General features: G+C 32.7%; 1 protein-coding gene across 1 annotated transcript in view; it reads left to right on the top strand.

The window, feature by feature from the left end:
- Nucleotides 1-277: 277 nt before the first annotated feature.
- The window catches only part of LOC149902086 (phosphatidylcholine:ceramide cholinephosphotransferase 2-like), a 92,039-nt gene continuing 69,682 nt past the window's right edge, over nucleotides 278-22,634 (top strand). The window contains exon 1 of the mRNA XM_090110331.1: nucleotides 278-478. Within this exon, the coding sequence (XP_089966457.1) occupies nucleotides 376-478 (103 nt within the window). The 5' untranslated portion in view covers nucleotides 278-375. The remainder of the gene's footprint in view (nucleotides 479-22,634) is intronic.

Here is a 22,634-nt window from a genome sequence, read left to right as displayed (position 1 = left end):
GAAAGTATGGATATAAAAAAAATATCTACCTACAGACAATTAAAAAAATTAACATAATAAAAAGATACCAGATAAAAGTCTAACACTCGTGTCTATCAAGATTTCGCATACCCAAGTTCAAGATAGTTAATACATGCAAATAAAAATCAACATAAACAAACAAACGCCGCGACAGATAAACAAAAACAAACGCGTAGGTAATCCCGCGTATATGCAAATGCATTTCAGTTAATGTTATCATGAGTTATCAGGCAGGAGGCAAGGTGAGAGGCGCTCAGTCCCTCCCCGTGCCTTCACCGCGACGCTCGTGCCTTACGAATTTAAGTTTTACGACATCGTGAGTTTAGTGCGATGTGAGTTGTGAGTTGTGAGTGAATGAGTGAGATGGCCCGATCACCGAGGAGTATAGCGGCCCACCGCAGGAGCAGGAGTCGCTCCAGAGAGTTGGCCCGACTCAGGACTCATTTGAATGGAAAAGGTACACAATACACATATGGTTTAAGTTTATCTGTTAGTTGCTCACGATGTTAAATGAATATATTCGAAACACCTGTATTAATAAGAAATTATTACTATTGTTTCATTGATTAGCTTAGCATATATCAGATAACCAGGATTCCCTGGTCATGAAGTAAGGATTTTTGTTTCTACTTAGCTTTGCAAACTGATATTCTTATGAATACGAACAAAATTCACTAAACAGAGTAGCGATATTTTTAATTTGCAACAGCGTAATTCATCACATTTTGCACGGCAAACTTTAAATTCACTTCGAACTTTAGAATTTTGTAGAATTAGGAAAATATAAACTCAGTACTTTCTTACTTAGAATATCGCTTTAAAAATTCTTGTCTTTAACGTCGTGAAAAATGCGCATACCTATTACTTTATCTACTAAGGTCCTATATGATTAGCATGCCTGAATAGTTTAAATAATAAGATTAGTAAGTAAGTGTGACAAGCAAATAAAAAGTACGAGTTTTGTAACCAACACAAAACTTTTCCTTTAAGCCTACAAAAAACTTTCAACCTACCAATGAACATATTATGGACTGAGAAGAACTCTTTCATTAATCCTCAAACTACCAAATGACTGTACTTAACTCTATTTTATTACTGATTCCTTACTGCAGATTAAGAACTGAATCTGATTCAATATAATTGCACATTCTAAAACATACATAAAATTTAAATTACGGATATAGGTAATATACCTATGTACTTAATGTATATCTCGTGCCCTTCGTGTTCATTCATTCCTCGCACTACACATTGGACAAGTACGGAAAAGTCCAGAAATGAACTTCGTACAAATTTTATGAAAAGTAATAGCACGTAAACTGTAATAGTGTCATTAACCCAAATAAAATATTAAACAATGATATGTTTCCACTGGCTGTTCCTATTCCTAACCATAGTAAAAAGAGAGTCCCAACTCTACATAGAGCGGGGAGAAAATAAGGCTTATAAATAGACATTAGACATATTAAATAATAGATTTTCTTCTTCTTTATTAGAATCTAACTAACTATATCTGAAAATAAATGATACTTTAAATTATGGATAAATAAAAACAAGCCTTCGGAAGAAGGCATTGTTTTAAGTAGCTCATAAAATCATGCTAATATCTTTCGAAGTAATTAGAACATTCATCTTACATTTATTGTGGTGTTAATTGCAATGCCTCTATCATAAAATGGAAATATACATAATAGATATTCAAACGTTGAAACAATCAACTGCAATTTCTACAACTAATTACTATAATTCTACTTATTACTTTTTTAATTAAAAGATATTTCTTTATAAAGAAAAATTCTCTTATAATTATGACGATTCATAAGTAATATTTATTGAATAACACACTTCCTTTAAGTAACGTAGTAAAGCGACACAATTGAACTTACTCTCTATTCGATTACTCCTGTGAAATAAGTAACTATTTTTAAAGCTATAAAATGAAATCACTATTTATTACTTATAATGTGCAAAATAATTACGTAAGTACCTACATAGTTATAAAAAGCATTAAGTTTATTACTTTTATGTTTTGCATTATTTTATCTATCTGTAATAAAATAATGCAATATGGAAAAAATGTAGAGCTTTACTTAAATAATAATCATCGTTAGTTTGTTAATTTAATTTTATATTTGAAGTTTAAATCTTTTATAAAGGAAAATAAAACTAATTTATCGTTCACCGACATACCTAAGGTTTTTCCAAAGTCTCGTCATAATAATTAAGTCGTAACTAATCCTTGTAGGTATCAAGACATTTCATATACGTGTTAAATATATGTTGGTAGGAACCTATCATCCTACCTGTAATATAAAATAATATTAACCAGAGATTCAGGTACAACTCTATAGTTTCTTAGTTACTAAATTAACTTGAATATTCAAAACATATATTAAACTTTACAAAAACAAGATAAGGTATAAATAAGTAATAACTAATAACATAGGTACCTACCTATGTAAATAAATATGTAACTTAGAATAAAATATATTATGTACCTTTTTTCATAATATAATTGCTTCCGTAATTGAAAAGTCTGTAAAGTTAGATTAACCTACGTATTGACTAATAAGAAAAATTCCTTATAAATATTTTAAAAGGATTTTTTTTCCGATAAGTTAATTACCCTACCGGCTACCACTATCATAATCCCACCTTATAATTTATGGCACTCACCTCGCGACCTTGCGAGTGTTCAAAAAGTCGAGTCGCTAATTTTTGCGCTAAAAATTTCCTTGAACCCACTGCACTAATCGCTTAAGTTTATAATAGGCTTATTGTTCACGGACTGCTATACGAATGTTGAACTACCTATGTAAAACCCGCGACGCGCCACGTGACCGGAGAAAAGGAAGGAAGTCATTACTTACCAGCTTATTTCTTACGTGATATTAACACGGATTTATTAGTAAACTTCGTTATACAAAACCTAAAAAAATGGTAGAAATTATGAAAATTTCAAAAACTGGCGTATTTATCATTAAAAAGTACGAGAGAATGCAGATTCAGAAATAAATAAAACCGGCCAAGTGCGAGTCGGGCTCGCGCACAAAAGGTTCCGTAGCAGCAAATATAATAAATTACAGTTAAATCAACCTATCTCAAAAACTATAAGAGATACTTTGATCAAACCAAAAATCGTTGAAAGAGTTAATTAGCATGCATCACCTCTATTTTTTTTAGAATTTTATACCCCGTAGTTATAAAAATAGAGGGGGGGGGACATACTTTTTACGACTTTGAGAGCTGATATCTCAAAAACCGTTCACTTTAAGAAAAATGTTTTTTAGAAAACTTTATATCATTTTAAAAGACCTTTCCATTGATACCCCACACGGGTATGTACATCGAAAAAAAAAATTTCATCCCTCAGTTACATGTATGGGGGGCCCCACCCCCAATTCTTTTTTTTACTATTTAGTGTCATATTTTTGTAGCGGTTCATACAACACATATTCCCATCAAATTTCATCACTGTAGTACTTATAGTTTCCGAGTAAATCGGCTGTGACAGACGGACAGACGGACAGACGGACAGACGGACATGACGAAACTATAAGGGTTCCGTTTTTGCCATTTTGGCTACGGAACCCTAAAAAGGTACCTACATGCATAAATTGCAAAATTTGACGACCCGATCGAGTTTTATTTGTATTAAGTCACGAGGTAAAATTAAAGCTAAAGTGCGGACTGTTACCATTTAGTTTCCAAGCGTATATAAACGACAACCAGTTAACCATCTACCTAAGTACATAGTGACGTCACTGAAATCCAGACAATACATCCCAGTAACCTAGATACCTAATTCCTATCACCTAACAGAGTCCATTATCGTGTCCCTGACCTAGTTGCGACAGACGGGGACAGGCAACACCTGTAATGTTATAATAATTACCCACCCCCGGTTCAAGTGACGTATACAATCTAAAGTCTGATTAATAAGGTCATCAGGAAATTGTTAAGACATAAAACAGAGATAATATTATCCAAAATACATAATATATATTTGATTTGATACTTCCGAGTTCCGATATTTTAGTCACGCATTTCATATGTTAAATATGTTAAAACCGATAAACGAGGACAATCATAAACTATTACAACATCGGTACATAGGATAACTTACCTACGGATATTGCTTAAATTATTAAATTAGGGTCCTTCAAACTCATTACAATAATTACAGATTGAGTTTAAACTCAACGTATAGACCTATCGTATAGATTTAAATCTACCGACCAAACGATTAACGATTCTGTAATTATTTTTATAAATTGCTACATATCGACGGACAGACAAGCTTATAATTTATCGTAGTGAACAACTACTATTCGGAAATTTCAATTGACCTTTACAGAATACTCGCGTCACCTGATATTATGAATTAATTTGTAAGTAATTCTTTGAATTGATGGTTATGTGTCATAAGTGTTTCGAGTTAATTACATATTTTGAGGGGACAAGACAAGGGTATTTAAAAGTTATTAAAATTAATGGTACATCAAACTAGGGCATACTTATATTTTAAACTGACTTAGTAACTGGATGATGACCGCCTCCTCTGTACAGTGGTTGACGCGTGAGCGTAACACCAAGGGGCCCTGGGTTCGATTGCCGGTAGAGACGAAGAATAAAAATGTGTGCGTGTACTAGTGTACACACGTAAGAAGTGAAACTTCTTTATGACCTTATTTTTCAAAAAATAATTTACTATATGCAACTTTACAGAAATACGTCGAATCACGCGTGGTAGGGATAAGAAAAAGATGGCGCGTAATGGAAAAATGTCACGTGTAACGAAAAAATGTTACAATAAATTTTTTTCCAACCCCGATAAAAAAGTTTCACTTCAAAAAGTCTTGGTCTGGTAGGACACAGAAGGCTGATCACCTACTTGTTCCTAAAATAATTCCTAAAGAAAATCGTTCAGTGAAACATATGTTTAATCATTAATGCATCTGCCCCTTACCCCACTTGGGGACATGGGACTTCACTAGTAGTTAACTGGATCAAAAAGAGGTTTCCCAAAATTGATAACTGTGCTTAAACTTATTTAAAATGATTTATTCATAATGGCTATTAAATTGGTACCTTATCTATTTAGATAAATAAAAATTTCATATTAAATTTTTAATTTTTAGATCACGTTTATAAGTCCCAGTGGGACCCAGGTCCCAGAGTTGCCAATAATGTCTCCGAATGACAGGTTTTAATTCTCATTCGTGTCAAAATCTGGATTTACCCGTTTAGATAATTAATCTCACTGTGTATGAGAGAATATAAAAACATACGGTCAATCTGAATAAATTATATCTAAACATAAACGCAGTGTTATTTCGCTCTACAAAAACAAACGAAATAGGTAGTTAAAGGACATAACGATCTACAAATTAATAATCAACGTAGCGTTGGAATCATGTCTAGAATATTCTTTATATTGAACCTGCAATGTCTTATAATGAATTTACATCGAAAACATAACATCTGTTGCTTATTTAAAACTATCTGACGCCCAACACCTGAGCCAATATTGCCAGTCTCGCGTCTTTCAGTTACCCATCGAAAGTTCAGAAATAAATTGATTGATTTCATTTTTATTAAATTTATAACATTCAATAATGAATAAATTCAAACGTATTAATATTGATGGATTGTTTTTATCTTTCAGAAATTCAATAAAAAGGCTGATAGATTCATTACCATAGCCTTGAAAATGTTTCTGACCTAACGTATGGATCTGCAGAAACCCAAACCATTATGCAATAATAACTATGTCATATTTAAACCCTGAAATAATAAATTAAATAAAATAACTATACTGTCTAAACAACATGGACTCCCTAGAGCCTAGGCTAAACTAAATAAAAAGAGAGCTCTGATTTCAATGCTAATTTAATTTGTACCTCATAAAATAGTCGTGTCGGATTATCTTGTTTAGGTTTTCTCAAGCAAAAAGTTCAAGCAGCTTTTTCTGTGATGTCCAAAAAAAAATTGCTTTTAAATATATTTTACTTCTAAATTTAAGACATCGGTTAGTAGTTTTCGCAAAACAAGTCTAGTTTAGTCACATCAAATTATATTTGAATGGTTTGTAAGGACACCGCCTTGACGAATATCTAAGAAATGGATTCGTATCGCATCAGAACTGGTTCTAAATAACGACTGCTAATGACCAAAGTTATTAATGCCGTTTGTCTTGCTGTTCTATTTGTGTTACAATTAGCTATCTGAGGTCTGATCACGTTTTGAACTTTGTTAATTTGCTTTTTTTAAAAATATTTTTCAAGGAAAACATTTTCATGAATTACACCGATGTGTAGGTATTTGTTTTATATCAATATTGTTTTTTTTTTGAAAAAACAAATGATGTTTATGTTCCCGGAAGTTACAAACGTAAAGTTAAAAAATACCATGACTCATGACAATAGAGCAGAGAGCTGCCCACGTGCATCTTTGTTCTGCCCAAACAAAATTTAATGTTTAATATATGTATAATATATACGATAAGTACAAAGTATTGCATAAACTATGTAGAACCTTTGTAGAACATAGACAAAAGATAACAAACAACTGCTACCGCTAATCTCAAGTGCAAATGTATCGGTCAACGACCCGCTAATTGAAACAAAATGGCGGCAATATTGACACTTGCATAATCCGTGACATAATATGATATACGACTTTCTCTCGACTTCGCCGGAATCAAGCCGGAGGCTCGACCTCCCGCCGCCGCCTTTCCATTATCATGGCCAGTAAATGAGCGATTTAAATTTACTACTTATTTCGTCATGTCTGTTTCTTTTTGTCTGATCGCTGTCTACTCTTCTGGTCTGATTAAAAAACAAAGGATTGACTCAAAGATTAACTATTAAAGCCTAAATCAAAGTTATTATAATAAAATTAACATCTTAGTAAAAAAAATTATACGAAATCTATTTGGTCTTTACAAAACGATTTTAAAATTATTGACATGAATTTTGAAACTGAACAATAAGTGAAAAAAAATGAATAAAAAAAAACTTCTGATCGTACACCACCTTCTTTTCTTATAATATGTATTGTATTCAGTATTGAGTTCTATTGTGTAGATCGCAATTGATTTTTATTTTTATACATCGTAACATAGGCAATGCTTGTGATGTGGTCATTCAAACTTATACGTATATTTGTATGTTATTGTGTAGACTGATGTTGTATTGTGTAGTGCTGCAAAAAACAACAGGGCATTGCCAAGCTGAATTTATAAGTGTTAACACCAAGAAGGGATTCTTTACCTGTAAATAATATGGCTTCCTCAGATATTAAGCCTGTGATAGAGCCTCATTGAAACTCACGCCATGACAAGTGTAGATAATATTACAATCAGTAATCACGTTTCACACTATGTCTAGATCCTATGACGTATCGGAACATAAACAAAAAAATCCAAAATACAAGAGCTATTCAAATATTCAATATTTATTAAAATCATTTATTAATCATGATATTAGAATACTATTCCTAGAACAAACATAAATAGATATATAATTTATAATTTTAAAATAATGGAAACATTCCATTCTCAGTACAAAGTTTATATGTACTACGTTACAAAGCGCGCTCTACTTATGGCCAAGAAAACAATAAATAGTAATATCTTATTGAACATAATAATCAAATCACATGCTCAAAGATACACAGAGGATGCAGTACGCCCTACGGCAGCGGCCCAACGCTTTCTCTCCACAAAAACTAGCAGCGCACAGACTTCTCTTTGTCCGATATTGCCGTAATCTGGGCCATTGGTCCATTGCATTATATCACTGGGGAAACAATAAATTGTTTACTTGAAACTGACCACAAGAGTGTTACGAAAATAACCGTTAAACATACTGAAACACGATTCATGAATGATGAAGATCTATTTATTACAAGAGACTGACAATTTTTCGTTTTTAAGTTGAATGGAATGAAACTGTTTACATCAGAAGACTAACAGATAAATACTTCGTAAAATTCAAAACAAATATTTCGTTTGTGATCAAGAGAATTGACGGCAAACACGTACGGCCGGTGGAAGCAAGGCTTTTCAGTTTTCACACAGGTAGAGCTAAAATAGTTAGTCCGGGTTCAAACCCCATGGTAGAGCAAAACATGATTCTGTTTTTCCGTATAAAAATGTTCTTACTTGTACCAAACCATACCTACCGTTTAATACGTTCAGTCCTCCTTATATTTTTTGTTAAGAAAAAGCACAACATATTAACTACATATTATATATTTATTATTAAATTATATATATTTATTATATACATTTTTATTATATATATATTTTTTATTTTATATATATTTTCTATATTCCGTATTACATATTTTTATTTCAAATAAAACTACTTATACATAATTAACCTTTAAATATTGCAATAAAACCAATAACTTAATTGAAACAGATTTTCCTTTGATTGTACGTTCAGAAAATATTAAAACCATTAATTAAAGTGACCTTCAGTTTATTGATTTGTGAACCAGCGCTATTGACTGAAGTAATAATGAAATGCATTCAAAGGATGTGTAATTTCAGTACTTTAGCGTGTAGGTAACATTGATTTATGTTTTCCGTGTTATATTAATTGTAAGTACAAAATATCTATATTTTTGTCAATTGATGACCTATGCGATATATTTGAGAACTGTAAAATTTATATTATTTTGATGAATTACTCATGAAATTTTTATTTGTAATCAATTTTAAAAATCCTCTGCCTTGATACCTCACTCGATATATTGTGTAGGAAACAAATTGAATAATAGAAATAGTATAAAAGTTAAGAGTAAATAATAATTGAGAGCTAAAAAATTTGAACCCATCGGTTCCAATTTCTAAAGACTTACTGCACCACAAATACAGTGCTGATTTTCAGAGACCCCTGCGGCTTTACCTTTTTTTAAATATTACAGTCGCGTACTTAAAATAACGAAAGCCCAATAATTTGCATTATTTTGGGCTAAAACCCAATCACGTGCAAGCAGGTATTACATCGTGTCGGAACACAACTAAATATTTAAACTTTACGACCTTCCTCAGAGAATTATTGAATCTATTTGCGGATGGATATAAATACTGTTTATAGAGAGGAATATCTCCCATTGAGCGAGTGTTCGTGAATCACCCCGCTCCGGCTGATTTATTTCTGATACGATTGCTTTTTGTTTATCGTATGCATTGCATCGCATATTTTCTTTGACGGTTTTGTTTAAACAGATTCTTTGAATTAATTTTGACTCGCAAAGTTGTATATTTTTGTTTAATGTAACATTGACGGATTATTTGAGTATTTCTTTTGATATGGAAGTATGGGGCCGTTGATAGTCGCAACTAAAATTCCTGAAGCTGAAAAGAAAAATTAAACAATATTTTTGCATAACATTACGGACCAACCGAAAGAAGCAAAATAGATTACCTCATATGAATGAATGAATGAATAAATACATAATAGTATAAGTATTTATAAAGAAAATCCTTACCCAATTTTGCCTTGGTAAAATATTTAAGATATAAAATGTGTAGGTTGTAGCGTTCATTTAGACATGATTTTCTCGTAGATGCGTAACCCGTAGACTACCTACGTGGCTTACATTCCTAGCTACTACCACAGTATTACCATTATTTCCTACAGTAAGGAATCGCCTTTGATGTCGCGCGATGCCGCCGCCAGCGTAGGTAATGACGCTGCCACACGAAAATACGCTAGGGTTGCAACAAATGGGAAATAAAACAATTGTGATTATTAATATTATGATGAAATCTTTATTCATATGTACATTCAAAATAATTGCGATTATTAAATCTGATGTAATTATTTGTTCATAAATATATAATTACAGATATTGCACTGCTAAATATTATTTACGTGGACACTTTATTTTTGGATGTTCTTAATTGTATATTATAACATTTAACTAAGTAATGCATTCGCATTGGGATGTACAATCTGATTAGAAAATAATGAGGACAACATAAGCTATATAGCATAACATAGCTTTGATTTAAATTCAACAGATACAATTAATACAATATTTCTGAAATATTGTTTCCCTCTGGAATTCAAAGTAGATTTACATCCGTAAACCGAACAGTTTGTGCGCGCCATAATAGAATATGTAAGTACCTATGTATAATAAAATTATTATTCAAAAAATACGACTGCGTCATCCTTTCGCGCTAGGTAAAGCAAACTAAGCGTGTTTGCTTTACGCGGCCCGCGTCGCCCGACCCCCGCCGGTTCCCCTCCGTTTCTCTGCACAAGTACATTCGTCGCACTACTGTAGGAAATAATGGTAATACTGTGCTACTACCACATACCAACGCGCTGCAAGATGAATATTCCTATGTTTATTGAATCACATCACATGTGAGTGATCGTGATTGCACGCGGCGGCGAGTGCAAATTGCACAATGCTGGCGATGCAGGGCAGGGTCGCCAGACGCTCTTTTAATTAGGGCTGAACTGAAACTGAATTCTCGTTTTGAACGGTACAGAAATATGAAACAAGATATGTAAGCAAGGGTATCGAGTTCTACGTAATAGTTTTTAAGAACTGCTTTATACTTGTGTGTTGTGTGAATAACATTCTGTTAAAGACTGGTAAATTAACATTAGTTTACACTGATCAAAGGTCCTCCTTTTAGCTGAAAGAATATCACTTTCATCCCTGCATAATCTGTTTTATAGTTTATTATTTTATTTCTTTTGCGCATAAGATGCTTTCTACTTAGGTACTTTATAAAAGTTAGAGAACTCTATGCGGTCAGTGTGTGTTTTCTAAAAAGTACTAAAATCCATCAGTCGCCACCCCTAACAAAGAAAACAAACAGTTTCAGCGGACAACCCTGAAAGTGCTCCCTACGAATATGTTGATAAACACTGCCGGCAATTAGAGGATGACATCAGGGTCGGTGGAAATGAGTCAAGGGCGGTCACTCTTACCGCCAGGACCTTGGGTCGCTTGACACCTCATAAGATATTCATGCCTTCAGGCTTCATGATTGAACTTTCCTTTAATGTTTATTTTTTTATATAAAACTAGGGTAGACTTCTTCGGCACCTGGGAGGAAGTCATACAGATTACAATCTTAAAATTCCTGAAAAATAAATTTCCTACCCTATAATATCTATACCTATTACATATGTATATTTTGATTTTTGATATGTACCTAGTTTTTTGTAACTGCGCGAAATTGAGAATTATGTTCCAATTTAATCAATAATACAGTTGTACTAATAAACACATTCTAAATGTTATTTAAATCGTACGTTAAATAATTGATTTGCCATCGATTTTCCGGTAAAGCCACTTCACTTTATTGAGGTGATATTTGAAATGTCCATGTTTTAATAACAATGTATTAGTAATCACTACATAGTATAAAACAAAGTCGCTTTCTCTGTATGCTTAAATCTTTAAAACTACGAAACGGATTTTTATGCGGTTTTTTTTAATAGATAGATTGATTCAAGAGGAAGTTTTTAGTAGGTACATAATTTATTAGGTTTTAGATAAAGCGGGCGAAGCCGCGGGCGCTAAGCTATAGTTACACATAAGGTATTAATTCCTTATCATTATTGTTTTAATAGCGGCAGCCAATACTTGTATTCAAATAATGTTATAGAATGTAGATTGTTATCGGGAATACCATAAAATGAACAAATAATGAGCAATAATTTTATTTTATTAAATGGATATTTTAACAAACTAGCACTTAATTCCAAATGTGTATGTATGCAAATTCTGTTTCAAAGACAAAACGATTGAATGAAAGTTATATACCAACGTAGAAATCTTAAAACCACAGAAGTAAACACAATTCTATTTTTCTGCCGATTCCTTTCGATAAAAGCGACATTCCGAAGCAGTGGCACCTACTATATGGCGAAATCTTCTTAAAAATAAAGACAACAACACTTCTAAAAGTTTACATGCATAAAATGTTATAGATTTTGTTTACATATCTTCTTCTTCTTCTTCTTTATATATAAAAATGAATCCCAAAATGTGTTGGTAAGCGCATAACTTGAGAACAGCTGAACCGATTTCGATAATTCTTTTTTTATTATATTCCTTGAAGTACGACGATGGTTCTTATGTAGAGAAAACGTAAATATGTACCACGGGCGAAGCCGGGGCGGACCGCTAGTAAAAGATACTTTTATTACTCTACATTGAATGAAAATAGCAATAAACTAAATCAGTATGTGAAGCACGTTACGCGTGCGCCGTGTAGTGGCAAGGCCGCGGTAAATCGGTGCAGCGGAGCCTGCGCCGGCGCAACCGCTCCCAGCGCTCTTTATTAATAACAACTAAGATTTCCTTTGTTCAACGATCTGTATATAGTATAAAAAGAGTAACAAGTTAGGGAATTGTGAAATATAATATTGTTTATGTACCGTTTTGTCACAAATGCAAATACTAAAATATATAAAATGCAAATGAGGAAGTAAGTAATTTCAATTTCTTTGATAGTGATCTCGAATTGTTTCATGTTATATTATTAAATAACGTTGGCTTTTTTTTTCAAATTAACACACAAAAACAAATTGTTAAATGCAAGGCATTTAAATATTCTGACGTATCTATTAATTTATAGATACTCAATCTCCGCGCTGCTCATTCACTTTGTTTACAAAACAATAATTAATCTCAGGAACTAGTTACAGGACTGATTTTAAAAATTATTTCACCGTTGGATGTACATATACCATGATCCCTGAGTGGCATACTTATATGCTATTTTCTTATATATACGAGTAGGTTATCCTTGCCTACAATATTTGTGCACTCATTACATTATATCCTGTAAGCATTGCTTGAAATTCTATACAGGTCGTCATACCAAATAAGAGTCTTCCTCGCAATCTACAAATCTGGTCAAAGCAATAAGAACTAGTGTGAATCCAGTAAAGCCAGACACGTCTAAGAAAAACAGAATATCTCAAGTTTCCGACCTTACAGAGGGGAACTGGTCTAGGCAACGTTTTTACCAGTTATAAAAGTACAGGCTATATTCATTATATAAATTATTAGCTGTGTCTCGCGGTTTTGCCCGCTTTACTCCGCTCCTATTGGTCTTAGGCCTTAGCGTGAATATACATAGCCTTCCTAATAAATGGGCTATCTACACTGAAATAATATGTATTGCACGCCTCATAAGCGAAGCGTTGAGGTGGGTACTACTGTCACTTCGCGCAAAACATCTGATTTTTCAAACTTAAAATGTCTTTATGTATCATACATTGCACTTGTAAGATAATACATACACACACATATTAAGAAAAAACACTATTTTTAACGTTCATGATATTTTTGATGTCATTTTTGTTATTTAAACTAGTTAAAAAACAGTTTAAAAAAGTTCTGTCTTGGACGTCCGTGTGTCTGTATGTGCGGATCCTTTTTCTTGTTAACACGATAGCGACCGAAATACTTTACTAATCGAGTCTTTTTTTTCTCTTACGCTTGAGTATGCTCAGGAATAGAACCCTTTCATTTTTCAGGGTCTGATTCGATGTGGTTTAATTGTTATTAAATAAACAAAAATAGTAATTAATAAATATTTATTAAAAAAAAATTATGAGGCGTGCACTTTTGGATTTTCCAAATTATTTCAAATTGGACCCGAAGGTAGTTTCTGATATTAGCAAATTCATTATCTTCATAATATAAGTAAAGGTCTGATTAACTTACTCATGTTAAATTTACCTTTGAGTCATTATTATTGGCACCAAAACATTGCAATACCGTGTGGTTTATGTCTGTTGGCGCCAACCACAGAACCGCGGTGCTATCACGGTTGGTCACATACAAATAATTAATTTAGCAATCAATATTACAGAATACAGATATACCTATGTATAAGTAAGAATATAATGTAGGTACCAATCCTAATGTCATCATCATTTTTTAGCATTTTTCATGTGTAGAGAAAACAGCAATAAAATTACTATTGTAACCAAATTTAACAATAAAAACGAAAAGTTATTTTACTGTCAAATATTACCTTTGTGTCAGTGTTTCGGGTCATTTGTAACAGGATGGCGGTTCTACAGGGGTCTTAGTACGCAATGACAAAAAGAAAAATGATGGTCAGAACGCTGATACCGGATACCTTAAGATACTGTAATATTTTATAGTAGAGAATCTTAACATAAAATATTATAGTATCTTCACCGTGTGTGACGCGCTTAATTGCTAAATAAATAAATGTGAAATATTATATCATTGTATGTAATGTCAAGGCCACGGCCACAGACATGTATCTATGTCTGTGGCCACGGCGCTATAACAGCGCGGCGGAATCGTCACAAAGCAAGGCCTGTTTCGTCACACTCCATGCAACGCTATTCCCGAGAGACGCATCAAACTAAAAAAAAATTAATATTTCGCTTAACATCTACTTTATAAGATAATTATTTTATAATAAAAAACTAAACCGCTTTTAAATTATCAAAACTAGCCAAAATTTAGCAGCAGCTTTCAAATAAAAAGACTTATCAAAATCGGTTCACTCAATCAAAAGCTCTGAGATAACAAACACAAAAAATAGATTTTAGAAAATCGTTCTTTTCTTGAAGTTAGTTTTAAACAAAGTTCAAAATAACGTTATCCCATATTATTCTGATTTTTTTACATTGTAGTATTCACAAAAATGAACCGAAAACCGCAAAGCTATATTCACTGTAAGATCTCTTTATACGTGTCTTTTATTTCCAAAGAAAGCGGTATCATCGATCAAACATACTCTACGCAACACACGATATTCACAAAAAATAGTTGGAAGGTGCGTAAGGCTGAAGGCAACCGGATTAACTAGGTACATTGGTAATGTAGAGACATCTCTACATTACCAATATACCACATGAGCCACATGACTCAGGCACTCAGACATGGCTAGGACGAAACTGAATATTCCTCATATAGTATAGGAAACTAATTGAAACGCCGGTCTTTCATTTTATGATATTGGTCAATCAACTCAAATTGTATTCATAGATATGAATATTGAATAAGCTTTATAGAAGCCCATTTTAAAACAGTAACATCATAAAAGTTATGACTTAGCTAATAACTTTAAACACTGGAGTCATTAGCGAGTACCTAAAACACAAAAAAAACAATGTTGATGATTTACCATAACGCGCATCTGACTGCATCTCAGGCATACAATTCCTTATAAAGATTGAACTAAAAATATCTGCAAAGGGAGCCTAGTTTTAGCAGTAATTGGCCAGTTACGTAATTCAGCCTACATTTGAGCCCTAAATCGGGTTGCGAAATGTCAATCGTTTAGCCTTGACCGCAGGGCGCGCCTGGCCGGATGGCGCCGCGCCCCCGCCGTGCCTGTGCAGGCCCCGTACAGGTTGCAGTGGAGCCCCATGTATCATGTATGGTATGAGCTTTTGAAAGCTTGGCCTTTATATATTTTATAGTATTGTGTGAAAATACATAAAAGAAAATATATTTACCTACTTGTTGCTACTATATAGTTTATCACAGTAGGTTATACATATAATAATCTCCAAATTGACTATTTGTGAATTTAAAAATTATTTTATTATTATTTGATATCATTCAAAATATACTCCATTTAATATATTTGATGGAATCATCCATGCTTAAAATCTAAATCCAGATAGGGTAAAAGTGGGATAGATGCCCCACTTTTTGAAATAGCCTCATAATTTAAAAAACATGAATCTTATACGAACACTTTGTATGAATATAGCTAGGTTAATTATCTGTTTTGAATTACTATATATATTTTTAATCCTATCATTTATAGATAATGTGTAATAAATATTTTTGTAGAACACCTTTTTTGAGGATAGATGCCTACCTAGTTGGATAGTTGCCCCACCATGAAAATACTAAGGAGGATAGATGCCTGCAGAGTGGGATAGATGCCTGACATACTCTATAAACGCGAAATCTAATAAAATTAATATGATAAACCAGCAAATGTCAAGTTCACATAGTTGTTCTGTTGTCCAAGAATATACTTGCGCTCGCACTCCTTCTTTTCTTTTGTATTTTCGTGGCGTGGTTCTCCTACAATCAGTATAAGGGCAGATCATTAATAAGTAAGTAAACATAACAAAAAAAAAGCAAATTAAACGAGTAAAATCGGTTAACATAGAGAAAACCTCTGACGCAATCAGGTAAAAATATAAACAGTACCTGTGATTATCGATACTAACATGTACATATGTATTGAGGGATAGATGCCCTTAGAGGCCCCTAAGGGCATCTATCCCTCGAAAAAAAGGGGCAACTATCCTTTTTGATAAGGATAGCTGCCCCAGTAGTTTTTTTATTAAATAAAAACAAAAGAGCCACTATTTTCACTTAGATTTGTACTTAATGAACCAGTGTATAGACATAATAAGAAATATAGTGAAATTTATTAATACTTATAAAGTTATGCAAAGGCAAATATCAACCTTTTTAAATTTTAACGTGTTCGTGAAGTTCGCCGCCGATATTATAACACGCACTAGCGAAACACGTCTTCACCAAACAACAGCTCATGCGTACACGAGGTGCGGGGTGATAGGAGCTCCTATTTAAATCATTAATTCGTAGTCAGGACTCTGGGAAGTGAGGTTTTTTGAAAATGAGGCATCTATCCCGGTGCGGCATCTATCCCACTTTTACCCTAATTATTAAATGTAGGTAATAATTACATTTTTATGGAAAGAAAGGTGAACCAATTCCCACATTTTTAAAAAGGGTAGACTGTCCTTCACAAATGCCTTAAAAGTCTCACCTTTCGATGTCATAAAAATGATATTTATAAAATATATTATATTAGCAAGGCCTTGAAATTTATGAACCATTCTTTTGAGAATATCAATGTCGAATAGTACATATTTTTTTTTATTACTTAATTAAAGAAAAAGAAAATAATATTTGCAATTCTTTTCGTTATAAAAGTTTCGACCTATACTGGTAAATTGACAATTGATATCTACTTACTCCGAAGTCGTACCATGTATTTTTTTAATTAGCATCTTCTCTTTCTCTTTTTTTTCCTTAATCCATTAAAAAGCAGCAATATATTATACAACATTTCACAAAATACGTTGCATTATAATTTATAACACTGACCAAAATCAATTAATACTGACGTTTAGTATTAAAATATTTTATATCAGGTATGTATTCCCGTCTTGCCTGCAGGGCCTCACAACTCACAAGTCCTGCGCGGGGTCCAATAACCTGTTTGCGTTGATAACTGTATTGAGTCCGTTAGCTTATTACCTTCCTAATTTTATTTATTTTTCAGTCTTCAATTAAAATATTTCTATCGAAACAAATAAATCATTTGTGACTTCTCTTATCTATTTTTAAAATATAGATATTCCAATGATTATTTATTGGTTTGAAGGCACCTATGTTAATATCATCTTTTTACATAGATAATTAGTACCTACTATATTTCATAGTTATAATTTATAAAATCAAGTCAAACTACAAATTCTTTTCTGTTTATTAATTAATTACGATAATGAATTAATATTTTCTTGAGTGAGTGAATTTACATAAGCTCAAAAATGTCGAATATTCGTTCATTTCAGCATTAATTCGCTTTATTATAATTAGAGAGAATACTTGGGTACAGGCTACAGCTATAACTCATTTCGCCCGCGTCAGGGCACTCCCAGGCGCGATTTTATCACAGAATATTGCCTTTTTTCACGCAACATTGTTATGTCATAGTTAATTCATGAATGCGTTTAATTTGGCTAATTAGCCAATGCTATCGTTTGTATAAGTATTCATTATAGGGATATTTTAACACGAGATTTCATTTTAACAAGGTGACTTTTGCGAATTTTGCGGTAGAGGAGAACGGCAATTCTTATAATTTCTGATGCAAAATAAACCATATTTTATGAAAGTAACCAAATGATTTATTTTATACCTAGTTAATTATTTAGTTTTACCTAGTTACTTTATATTCCGATTTACAGTTTTTAAAAAGTCCTTACCACTAATACTAGGTAATTAATGTAATAGGTAAGTATAGTCGATTATTATCTAACAAACTATTTATAACTTAAAATAGAAATTTATTGCACTGTATAAATTACGACACAAGCAAAAATGTAGCTGCATTATAAGACGTAGGGCTTCTTCTCAATCTAATCGGATCACCGATCTAACGAGCATTTAATGCCATAAGCTGTTTGTTACACAAATTGTTTATTTTTCCCACGTATTACGCAATTTACCAGTTTTGTAACAGGATTTTATTAGTTTCTCTTTATTTCAGCTTAGCAGTTACAGGATTAACAGTATTATGTCGCTGTTATAAACACCGACATTAGAGTTGGTTTGTATTTATAAAATACTAGCGGTCCGCCCCGGCTTCGCCCGTGGTACATATGAAAAATAGATGTTGGCCGATTCTCAGACTTACCCGATATGCACAGAAAATTTCATGAGAATCGGTCCACCCGTTTCGGAGGAGTATGGAGACTAACATTGTGACACGAGAATTTTATATATAAGATTCATTACGTCAATTTATTATAATAGCAATATTTTTCTCTAACAAAACACATTACATATTTTGGATACACATTGTCTAGAGTTTCCTATAAATCCCAGACATTCATGACTAACAGCCAGTGAAATATTCATGAGCATAACAATTCTTACAAAGCTTTTACTGTTCAAACGATGTGAGTTATAACGATGATTGAGTTAACTGTTATTTAGTGCTAAATAAAGTCCATCATAACTCGCACTGACTCAATATACACAAATACGAGATATCCGGGCCAAGGGTACTGCGGACAAACATTCACTTTTTACACAAAATAACTACAACGTATGACATCATATTTTAATTAAGGATGCCTAAAAACTTGAAATGTCTATTTTAGTGGGAATTAAACACAGAAGTACAAAATAAGTAAAAATAAGTGCTTTCAAATAGTTCCAGCTGTTCTCAATCTAGGACCAAATTACGAAAACCCTCTACATATTATATATTAAGACAATATTGAGTAAATAGCTGTGAGCTTTAATATTGTAAGTAGTAAATTACTAAATAAATAAATATTCAGGATAATTTTCACACACGGCACAATCTGATCCCATACTAAGCTTTCGCTTGTGTTATAGAAACCAGATGGCTGATAAACATACATATATGATTATTTTAAATAAATACTTGTATAGATAATCAACACCCAGGCACAGAGCAAACATCTATATTCATCCGGGTGGGAATCGAACCCTCGACCTCTGGCTTGGAAGGCAGGGCCACTACCAACTAAGCCAACCGGTCAGTCGAATTACTATATTTCTAAAAATTTTACCTAAAACGCGAAATTTACAATATTTTGCTTTCTTAACATCCAATAGAATGTAGACATAATCAGAATAGTGTGTGTACCAAAACAATAACTAATTTGTAAGTTGTAACTACGCAATATAACATACTGTAACCGAACCTAAAGATGACCAATGCCAGTGGCTGAGTGAAGTTAAACAATTGGAGGTCAATGTTTACTGGACACAGATGGACACAGGAAAATATGTGACCTTGCCATACCTGTATATTATTGTTTCCATTGGAATACGTATGCCTACTAACTTGGTTCATTCCCATATCATAGTTGAACGTGTTACCTACCTGTCATTAATTTACTTCGAGCTTCAATTTGAAAAATGCTGGAACAGAAAAGGGCCTAGTAATAATATTGCCTACTTATCGTGAGTTTATTGATACAAAAAATCTTCTATTCTCAACCCATAGTTTTAACATTTATAGTATTAGGTACAGGACTGTTCGCATCAATATTCGGCACCAATTTGCTAAAACAATCTAATAGCTTGCTGTGAACAAAACCTGCCACTCCTATTCGTGGAATATTTCCATTAAGATTGAAACGACAGAAGCGATCTATTGCTTATCCTATAAAGCTGGAGCCTGGAACCTTAGCTGGTGCTCTTTCCTGCTTCTCTTAATGATATATTCTGCTGCATGGTGTCGCAGTTTAGTTAAAGTAATATCAAGGCGATTCATCATATCGTGTCGCAACAAAACATGGAAACATTCAGTTAAATAAAGCAGTTAGCAGTTCGTGTATACATACCTGCTCACGCGATGCTGTTTGTACAATTTATTGAACAATTATTTACCTAACAAGGTGTCATGGTTTAAGTGTTGTGCCATTGATATGTCTTCTGTGTTATTTCTTAACAAAGTCAAGGAAGTTCAGCATCTTAGGAAATCATTTGCAAAATAGGTAGGTTGTTACAGGATTGTTGCAGCATTTTACGTATTATTTACCTACTTTGTTATCTACACTAATATTATAAAGAGGAAAACTTTGTTTGTTTGTTTGATTGTAATGAATAGGCTCATAAACTGCTGGACCGATTTTGATGAAATTTGGCACAGATAATCTTTAGACCCTCAGAAAGAACATAGGCTACCTTTTATTGTGAAATATGTACCACGTGCGAAGCCGGGGCGGACCGCCTGTCTCTGATATTTCCATCCGCGACTTCTTGCTCTTCAAGATTCCTGATATCTAACCTACCTGCTGATTGCTAACTACTAAGCCGACCAACTACATTTAATCGATGAGGAAACATCACTCATAATTTTAATAATACCTTATCATAATATCACATACTTTTCCACTTCCGTAATTCCTGCGATCATATTATCTCTTATACGCGGAAGTTCATATACAAAATCATGTTCGTCGATCTATAATAGTTTAGTCAGCAGAGCATTTTACCTCCCCAAATTTACTGTGGTCACTGACCGTGACATTCTATTAACCATTCAATCGATTGATTCATTAATAACTACCGAATTAACCTCATTTACATCTGTGAAGTCTATCATTTAAATATAACAAGATTAAGATGAGCATTTTAAGTTTGTATTGGCCTTAATTCTTTAATTACTTATCACATGCTTATCACCTTGCATTTATTCTCCAACGCGTATTGACGGCAATGTTATAGAATTATAGGCAAAATATTAAAAATATTTTTTTTTTAAACGAGAAAGACACTGCTGATTTGTAAACATTTTTTACTTTTTTCAGGTAAGTCCAAACGAAATCTCATCAAGATAAGCATTAAGTAAGTTAATCCTTTTACAAATGGAGATAGCTTGGCAACCAAATCCCAGATAAAGCGTAGATGATGTCACACGTTGTGACGTCACCTGCGGACGGTGACGTCAGAGATCAAGGTCGCGCTCTCTAGGTCAGGCTGGTGGAGGCTGCTCCCAGACTGTTGGTATAGGTTGGGTGTTCCGTATTGATTACTTGAAAGTGATATTCTTTGTAAGATGCCGCAAGTTTAATATTCAAACGACTTCGCAGATTGTCAAGTAAATAGATGTAATTTTATTTCTATAATAAAGTAAAGATTTTTTCCTCTCCTCTGCTGCAATTTTTTTGTGAAGGAAAAGTAGATCCTTCACAACCAAAGAAATATCATTTCATTTCATTTAAATTTGCCAAAAAACACGGTATACCTACAGAGATGTTAACAATTCACTGAAATATACACAAATGACAAAATAGAATTAAAACTAAAAAATTCTAAAACTTGCCTGTATGTTTATTAAAATAATTTTTGACAGGAATAACTTATAACAATATTATGCTATCATATTTAATGGCGGAATTTACAAATTTTAAAAGTAATTTTAAACTCGTTTGTAACGCGGAAATGTTTTTGTTGGAGATAAGTATTGTTCAATGACCTTACTGTATTGTTTTATTCTGCGGCTCGTGCCGTATATATTCGTATATTTAAAAAGATTTATATTATCTGATTTGCGTGTTTAAAATTTTTAATTGCGGTTTAGAATAAAAATCTTTAAAATACAGAATAATGTTGTTATAGGTACTAGGTAGGTACCTATTTAAAATTTACAACTCAGATTTTAAAACAATTGCCATTTTTATTTTCAAAAAGGCTCTATATTTTCATAAGCGATAGTATGAATATGGTATGAAGCAAACACTTGTAAACATTAATGCTAAGGATGTATTTTCCGCTCATCTAGATAATATCTATTATTTTTTTACAATTTATCGACGTTAAATCGCCTGCAAGCCAGCCTGATTACAGTAAGAAATGATCGGAAAAACTAATAAAAATTTATCGATTTTATTCCACAAAACGATTATTTTCTACACTTACGGTGTCATAAATTTCCGTTTAATAGGCTTTAGTGAGGTTATGCTAAATAATAAGTAGCTAGGTTCCGCGGTGTTCACGTCAAAAGATGTGGGATCGATCCTTCTTTGCGTTTCCATTTATCGAGTATTTAAATTTAAATAATAATGGAAGTATGTATTATGAAAAATAGAAGAACTCAACAAAATTCAGATAGCAACCAACATTAACACATTGTACATTTCCATATTTTTATAATATAGGTATATAAGTAAGGGCATATTGAAAAAAGGCAAGTAATAACAATTAAAAATAATTCCATCGCGGAAATTAACACGGAATAATATTATAATCTACCTCTAATCATACTTTGTTTTTCTTTCTTCCAATTTTTCGCGAAAAATATACAAATA

The sequence above is a fragment of the Colias eurytheme genome, chromosome 15 (assembly GCF_061535395.1).
Source record: "Colias eurytheme isolate Ceu_HAF_F1 chromosome 15, ilColEury1 Martin Lab GWU primary, whole genome shotgun sequence".
Classification (NCBI taxonomy): Eukaryota; Metazoa; Arthropoda; class Insecta; order Lepidoptera; family Pieridae; genus Colias; species Colias eurytheme.
The sequence above is the reverse complement of the archived record's forward strand: the minus strand, read 5'-3'. Positions and strand labels throughout refer to the sequence as shown.